This window comes from Corvus moneduloides, chromosome 3 (genome assembly GCF_009650955.1).
Source record: "Corvus moneduloides isolate bCorMon1 chromosome 3, bCorMon1.pri, whole genome shotgun sequence".
In the NCBI taxonomy this organism is placed as follows: domain Eukaryota; kingdom Metazoa; phylum Chordata; class Aves; order Passeriformes; family Corvidae; genus Corvus; species Corvus moneduloides.
In genome coordinates, this window is record NC_045478.1 from 32,142,784 (window position 1) to 32,151,628 (window position 8,845).

Sequence of the window (8,845 nt, forward strand, 5' to 3'; positions counted from 1 at the left end):
TGTTTTATGGCTCTGTGTAGCACAGAAATGTCTGTTTGAATGTTTTATTATGAGACTGAAACAACACTATGTCTGCAAAACTTAGGATTTATGTCCATTGTCATAGCCAAGACATGTTTTTCAAGTGAAAACAAAAGCATTTGTTTCTCCTTTTTCAAATGTGACTTGAGCATTGATGATCATGTGCACTTGGACTCTGCTTTCAGATATGTGTCTTTATCACAGTTTTCAAAGACGTTTAAAATGTTTCTTCCCAAATGTTCTGTATAGCTGGAAGCTAATGCAAACCGTTGAATTTGTAAAGGACTGATAAAGAACAATATGTGACAAGAGAATTTTTTTTATAGAATTTTGTCCATTAGCAAAGCCAGGGGAGTTTAAGAAGACTTACCTTAAGCAGGTCCTACAGTAGAACTAGATAAAAGGCATAGTCTATAAATTATGCATTATTCATGAACACAGAAAGGAAAGAACATTTCATATATTTGATGATGTTTTTTCGTGTAAAGAGGGCATAGCTAAATTATAGGTATTAGAATAGATTTTTTTGCTTAACATTGTATAGGAGCTGAGCCAAGGTCTAGCATTTTCACTTAAAACAATTGCCTAAATTGTTTTAGCCAGATTTTAATTTCAAATTTTGTATGGTATGTCTTCCAGCAAAAGTGTGTTCTTCATTCTTCACTGAAATTTGTAGGGAGGAAGAGAAGGAGAGAACTGTGAGGTATTAAGTTTGGAAGTATTAACTAAGTGAAATATTTAATATAAGTCTTTCTCCAAGCAGGATACTAAAATCCAGTTAATTTAAATTTTTTTGGATTTTGTGTGTGTGTGTGTCTGTGTGGGTCTGATTAGAATTGTACTATACTGGGATCTGCGAATCAGTTCAGTGTCTACAGAAGTGTATTTTCATAGAGATGATGTATGTTTTTCATGATTCATATCTGACAAACTTGTGGCATATTTTAGATAAATAGATATTCATAAATACTCATTTTTCCTTGAGGTCAGGTGTGTGTACCTAGCATGGTTGCCATAGATTGGCAGACAAGCTTCAACTTATTAATGAATTTTGGTGATGTTAATGTGTCAAAGTCCTCAGATTTTATGTAAAAATGGTTTGTTTCAGAAGTTTGCTTTATCATGAGTTATATTTAAGCAGGGTCTTACTGGAGAGTTACTTACTGGAGTCCTATTCCAGTATGATCAGTTGAAATGTTTGTAGTTTCTGCTTATGTTTATTTTACCCCTGTCTGTATTTTCAGGTATCTGAAAGCAAAAGTTTCATTCCTTCAAATGGAGTTAGAGCAATTCCAAACATGACTACAGGGTGGGCAGTAAGTGGGTTGAGAGCAGCCCTGCAGAGAAAGACTTGAGGGTGCTGGTGGATGAAAATCTGAATATGACCTGGCAGTGTGCACTTTCAGCCTGGTAACCCAACAGTATCCTGGGCTGCATCAGAAGTGTGACCAGCAGGTCAAGGGAGATGATTCCCCCCTCTGCTCCACTCTCATGAGACCCCCACCTGCAGTGCTGCATCCAGCTCTGGGGCTCCCAACATAGGAAGGACATGGACCTGGTGGAACAGGTCCAGAGGGAGGCCACAAAGATGGTCAGAGGGATGGAGCACTGATCCTGTGAAGAGGCCAAGACAGCTGGAGTTGTTCAGCTTGGAGAAGGGAGAAGGCTCTGGAGACACCTTAAAGTGACCTTTCAGTATTTGAAGGTCGACTACAGGAAAGATAGGGAGGGACTCTTTTTCAGGGAGTCTAGTGACAGACCAAGGGAAAATGTTCTTTACTGTTAGGGTGGTGAGACTCTGATAACAGGTTGCCCAGAGAAGTTGTGGATGCCCCCATCCTTGGCAGTGTTCAAGACCAGATTGGACACGACTCTGAGCAACCTGATCTGGTGAAAGGTGACCTGCCCATATCAGGGAGTTGGAACTTGATGATTTTTAAGGTCTCTTCCAACCCAAACCATTTATGAATCTATGATTATACTTTCTTTAATGCTTTAAATGCCTTATGTGGAGCACAGTGGAAGAGCAGGCATCATACTCCAGAATCAGAAGAAGTCTGATGAACAGAGTCTAGAGGGACAGAAATGTATTTTGAGTTCTAGAGAAGGGAAATCTGAAGAAGGAGTTAGAAATGGTACTGCAGGGAAGATAAATGTTTTCAAGCCTAGACAAGGATAATGGCAAAGGAAACACTGTATTGCTTGTGAGTACTAGACATGCAGCAAAAAATAAAGTTGAATTTTTAATCTTATTGTAAGGTTAATTATGTTCTTGGATATGATCTGAGAAAGTGAGAGAAATCTTAATCTGACTTTTTCAGATATTGCTGATAATTCCTAAAAGCAAGAAAACATGAGATTTCTTAGTGTTTTTCTTTGTGAACTGAATATGGTTGAGTGCTCATTTCCTCATCAGTTATTACCAGGAAATAACAGTTGATTATTTTTAATGGAACTGGGTAGATGTCTAAAAACAAAATATGCAAAATCAAACCCAGGAAGAGTTGAAATAAACATCGAGTCCATTGACAGTGCAAAGATAAAAAGGGTAAGAATTGTATACAGATTTTAAGACCTTAATAATGTACTTAGTACTTTGCTTACATAAGAATAATTATGTGTTAGGCTGTATTTTCTCTATGCAGGTAGCCCCTCCAGTCAGCAGGGAGAAATTAAAAATGTTATGTGGGGCCATAATTTATCACCATACAAACGGAAAACATTTGTAAGGATGGCTTTTCTACGGGCCATTCCTGCTTTCCTAGATACCAGCCAGAGCCACAAACATGCAGGTAGTAGAAAAAGTGCACATGTGCCTTTTTCTCTCCTGCAGTCCTTCTCTCAACTCCATGTGTCCCACTGCCCACTTCCCTTTTTCATTCCCTCTGTTGCCACCTCTCTTTCAATTTGTAGGAAAACTTCTGTTACACTAATATGAAACTGCTTAGCAGTATGATCTTTAAGCACCTGATGTGCATTTAGTTTTGGCATAATTACTGTCTGAGAGAACTGTGTGTAGGAAAATGATTATATGAATGCCAGGTGTGTTTTTACAGAGATCTTGGGCAGCATGACAATGTTAGATACTCAAAAATCATGTCAGTGTTGGTCATTTTTTAACTTGGATGCCACCTGCTGTTTTCTTGTCATGTATTTTGCATTACCTTCCATTTATTCAGCTGATGAACACTTCAGGGAGCGTTTGTCCGGTGCTTTGGTTCCTTTAAGGATCTTCCAAAACCAAACGGAATGAAGAGACATTAAATGAACATTTAATCTTAGGTTGTAAACATAATGTGATCAGTCTTCCATGTTTCCAGCTCTCCCTTCTAGAGAAATGCAAGCCCCTTCCTTGCTGCCATGCAGACAGCAGAGGGGAAGCCCCTCTGTTCACTCACTTGCAGTGCTCCCGTGTCCTCCTTCCTGCAGCCTGCTGAGCACGGCTGTCGCACAGGGGCTGTCCTAGGCAGGCGCCACGGGAGATCCATGTCAGCAGGGAACAGTTCAGTAATAGGCCTTCCTGGGCGTATGCACAGGAAAACAAGCACTGCTGTTCAGGATGGGCTTTGACCTGAATGTCTTGTTAAATCTGACTCTGGTATTTTTAAAGACTGGTTATGTCACACTGATAAAGAATTGTCTCAAATAGAGGGGGCTTCCTACTGCCCACTTAAATAAAAATTGATTTGCTTTGCAATCAGAAATTATTGTGAGAAGGAAGAGGAAGAAGCTTTTTTAGTATGTACAGAAAGAAATTGATAATTTAACTGTACACTGGCCAGAGAGGTTTCACAAGTCTTTTTCTGTTTGCTTTCTGTCTGTAGTGCTGTCAGCCCACTCTTGGTTGCCCACTGAGTCCTACTGACTTTGGCCCAAATTGGCTGTGGTATAAGTGCAGGTTTTTCAGTTGCCAGAAAGTTCACGTTTTTTGGTTTTTTCTCTTCCCTTTCTACAGCATTTTTGGAGATTTTTCACCATCAACTGTGAATCTGCACTCATTTCTCTTGCTGGTTTCTGGCAAATACAGCTGGTGACAGAATTGTTCTGTGGGTTTTTTTTTCCCTAGTCTCTGGCACTGCCTTATGCTAGAGGTTTTAGCACTTCAGAAGTCACACACTTTTCTGAAGCTGCATATTGAACATTTGTATTGTGGTGTTTGTACAAATCTGGTGTGACCATAGTAGAATTTTTAGGGCTTAGTCAGCAGCGCACCAGCAAAAGCAGCGGATTGGAGATAGTTGCTTTAAGGAAGATTAAAAGGGTGTTCCATGTCTGTGTATTTTGTGGTTTCCTCTTGTCTGTCTGATAAACCTGGGTATGGGATCTCAATAATTAACAAACAGACCTGGGTACATGTTGCATTCATTGACAGTGGTATGGACAGAAGATTTTCCTTCAGTGTGGGAAAGAGTTGAAACTCACACAAGCTGTGGGGTGCAGTAGGTATATGCTAAGCAGTTGGGGATCATTTAGCTGGACTAAAATAAAGCCATAGTTTAAGGATGATTTGCAGTCCTGGCTCTTTTTCAATGTGCATAAGGTTGATTTGCATTAAAAGATCCCACTGGTAACAGGATGAGTTGTGTATCCTAAGGAATATAACAAGAACCCATGTATTGCCTGGTTCCCTAAGAAAGCCCCCATATGGAACTGTATGGGTGAGAGCAGTAACATAACAGCATTGAGAGACACCTGGATGTAATTTGTTTACAAAACATTCTATTGCAAGAGCAGTACAAAGCCTGACAGCCTGCCTGTATTTTAGTTTTTCAGTTGTAGACTGCAGTAAGTTTTACATAATTATGCTTTCTCAATTAGTGAAACATGCTTAAAGAACTCTAAGCCAATTATAAACAATGTATTTTAGAAATTTTATTACTTGAAGTAGATAACCAAAATTTTACTTTTGTGTTTTCTCCAGATACATTTCAAAGCACTTAGTCCTTTGTTTTAGCTCTTCTCTAATCTGTTCTGCCTATGAGAGGATTAATGAGATGTGAATTTTAATCTCCTTATTGATTTCCTAATTATTTTTCATAATCTAACTCCAGCTCTTGATTTATGCTTCTCACTGATGAAAAATGTAGAAGCAACAGGAATGAATAATCTGTATGTGTACGCCCTGAAGCTGGTTGAGGATTTAGTTTTCTTTGTTTTGTAACCTCCATCTGGTCTGATGGTCTTTCCATATTGCATGTACTGCTTTTTTCTGTCTTTAGTCATACCACATATTTTTAAATTCTCATTCACTTAAATCTAGTTTCTGTAAATGAATGAGGTTTTATTTGGTTGAGGAGCAAGGCTGTACAGTAAATATTTAACATAACGTCTTTTGCTGGTTTCTTTCAGTAGTCTGTCTTGTCTTTTATTTCCCAGAGCACTTCCACTAAACCAGCAGCTGCCACCTTGTCTGGAGCAGCCGGGGATCTTGATCTATTTACTGAGCAAACAACAAAATCCGAAGAGTCAGCGAAGAAACAACTCTCCAAAGACTCCATTTTATCACTGTATGGCACAGGAGCAATGCAGCAGCAAAATGCTCCGGGTAAATAACATTGTGAAGGTTTCTGTGCAGTCCTGTTTTAATCTTTACCTAGAAAAGTTATCTCTGAGAAGTATAAAGCTAAGGTAGGATACCTGCTTACTATATTCAAATGAAGATTTTTATTTTCAGCTTTTATAAAACTGAGAAAAATTACCGAAATGTAATATGGAAGCTAAAGAAAAACACGTATGTGATTTTAATTTATTTATAGCTGTTCAAGTTACCAAGTGTACAATTTACTGAAAGATTTGTGAAGTCTGCTTCTGCCATGTAATTCATCACTGAGGGTCTGAGTCTCCACTGTGCAGCCAACAGGCTGCCAGGATCCCTGCAGAACTGTCAGAGCTTTGGTTTAGCTGTGTTTGTGTGAAAACAAAGACCTCCAATACAGCAATTGAAAGATTCTGGTTCACCACAGGGATGCCAAACTCTTCTTGGCAGTTAATCTCATGGTGAGTCCCTTTCCTTTGAGAGTTTTAAAGCAATTTTTTGCTTTTACCAGAAGCTAAATTGGCAGCACTAACATACAACTGGACAAAGTTATCCTTAAAATTATTTTGATGCACTTCTGACTTATGGGATGGGGGAGGAAAATCTCAAGACACTTCTGCTGAAATCTTCCCTTCTCTGGTACAGGCATGTTCATGGGGTCGTCTTCTATGCCATTTACCACACAACCATCAACTCACTTTCAAGGCTTTCCAGCCATGGGAGTTCCTGTGCCAGCAGCAACTGGGATGATGGGAAACCTGATGGGACAATCAGTGCCAGTCATGGGACAAAGCACAGGCGTGATGGTACCAGTGGGAATGCCCAATGGATTTACTGGTACTGCACCAACTGGTGTGATGGGACTTCCTCAAACTGTCGTCGGACCTCAAGGTGGAATGGTGGGACAGATGGTCACACCACCACAAAATAAGTATGGATTGCAACAAAACCAACAAGCTCAATGGAACCTCTCTCAGGTAAAGACTGGCCTTTCCCAGACAAGAGTGCTTTAGGAAGGATGATGCTTTTCAGATACAAAGTGTGTGGCTGTAGGAGGAAGGTGCAGGGTAGCCAAGTTACGGGCTACTGGATTATGAACTGCTCAGAGGCATATATTAACAAATCAGTGGATAGTTCAATGAAAGGTAACTACTACAAAAGCAGAGAATAATTTTGCCAAGGTAAACCAAACTCAGTTCTCTGCTTCCATAGCTCTTCTCATGTTGTCAGAGCCAGCCAGGTAAAAAGCTTAGCTTCGCTAGAGGTACAAAGTTCTGAAATGTAAACACAGCCTTATAATTAAAAGCAGAATTTAACTGCTTGAGGATAGCCATTAACAATGAATATGTTCATTTACAGACTTCAGGATAAATTTGGTGGAACATGAAGTGCTTCGTGCTCTTCATATTTTCCTGTAGATAATTTGCTTAGGTGTATCTGTTATTTATCTATAGCATTTCCACCTTATTTTTTAAACATGTTTAAAAGGTTCTCTAGAAGTGTTAATGTACATGTAGTACTGTATTTGTACATTTTCCAAGGAAACATCTTGAAATCAGGTATTTGAGAGTTTCTTGGGGCAGGGCGAGGCGGAGGGAACAGACCTAAATTATTCCCTTGGAATTCAGCATGGATGATAGCAACTATTTTTTTCATACTATTGTTTGAGTTATGATAACAATATAATAATTCCATGCTGCTTACTTAGTAATGCAGGAAGAGAATCTTAGTGACTGACTTAAATTGAGTGATATGAATTTTTACTGTTCTGCTCAGTCGTATGGTGTGAACATTTATGAAGGTAAACAGCATTTCCTACATGGATAAAACAGCCCCTGTTTGAAAATACAGGCTGTCATTCTGCTTTGAAAAGTAATTCTTAAGGGTGAGAATTTCAAAATGTCAGATCAAAAAAATCTGTGGATATACTGGTGACAATCTTTTCCTAGGTAGCTAGCTTTAAAAAGACCCATATCAGATTTGAAATTAAAATCTTTCCTCTTATCAAATACATGTTAAAAGTTGGCTTCTAGAACAAGCTCTTCACGTGTTCCTGTACCCCTTGCACATCAGATGTTGGCAGTATGATGACATTCCACAGTCTGTAGGAGATCTCTGATCTAAACTCTGACTCCAGTTGAAAGGGGGAGAGCTTGCTTTACTTAGCAGACTAACATGTTTTGTATAGTCTGCTGTGTAAGAATTCTACTCCAGAAGAGATGAATCACTGGGTAAAGCACGTTTTCATCAGTTTAGTTTAGATTTTCATGTTTAGTGGTGAGTTGTTTTTTGCAGATACGCAGTTCTGTGTGAAAGCACACAGAACTTAATTTTACCCTGAAATACTAATTTGCAATTTGCTTTAACTTTTCACCAGTGTTTCAGTTTCATTTTGCAACTTGGTGTTGTTCGCTCATGTTTAAATTAACTCTGACTTTTACCTAGTGCTGCCTTTAAGTTGAATCTAATGTTACTTATATAACATCCCTCTTCATTGGCTCTGATTATTAATTGCTCCAAATGCTCTTTTGGTCTCAAACCCATTTGGACATTGAGCACCGAAAATTACAGTGACTAGGTATTCATAAAGAGTACGAATAGTTTTGCACCATCCCTGAAGTGAATGTGCTGAATTTTGAATTCTTTCCCATCTTTAACTAGATATTAAATTCATGTAAGTTTAATTTCAGTGGATTGTTCTACTCATTTTTTAAGGAATTCCAGTATCTTGAGTAGATTCTTTAGCAAAGATGGTTAGATTTAGATAATACTCAAGTTTATAACTCCATCTCATTCTTTGTTGATTGTCACCTAAATGGACAATTTCTATAAAAACTGGTGTAGTCAAGATTATGGTCTCCAAAGAAATGCTGCTGGAAAAAAATTTGGAGCTGCAAGTGCAGACAAGACTATATTACTGGCTTTGGTGTTTCTTTATCACAGTTGCCACAATTTTGTTTGTTAGCTTTGAAACTGTGAAAGCAAACTTTTACCAACCAGCCACATTGGCCACCTCCTTCACATGCCATCAGTTCTCATGTGACACATACACCAAGTGCTGCAGACCATCAGCTGATGTATGTTGGTGATTGATGGGCTCCAGAAAAGCTGGTAGTGTGAGAAAAAGCTTAGAAACTTAGATGGAGTCAATATTTTTATTTAATGAGAAATATTTTTAGGGAAACGTAACTGGGTGGCTGGTTGGAGGCAGGACTGCTTTTGGCTAGCAGCATGCTGTGTTTCAGTGCCAGTGCTAACCAGGCTGGTGTGTGTGTGTGTGCTTTGCAG

At 38.9% G+C, this 8,845-nt stretch overlaps 1 protein-coding gene across 3 annotated transcripts in view; it reads left to right on the top strand.

The window, feature by feature from the left end:
- The window catches only part of SMAP1 (small ArfGAP 1), a 92,459-nt gene that overhangs the window by 82,627 nt on the left and 987 nt on the right, over positions 1–8,845 (top strand). For all 3 annotated transcript variants that reach the window (XM_032104754.1, XM_032104753.1, XM_032104755.1), the window contains 2 exons: positions 5,398–5,566; positions 6,203–6,534. In XM_032104754.1, the coding sequence (XP_031960645.1) occupies positions 5,398–5,566; positions 6,203–6,534 (501 nt within the window). The remainder of the gene's footprint in view (positions 1–5,397; positions 5,567–6,202; positions 6,535–8,845) is intronic.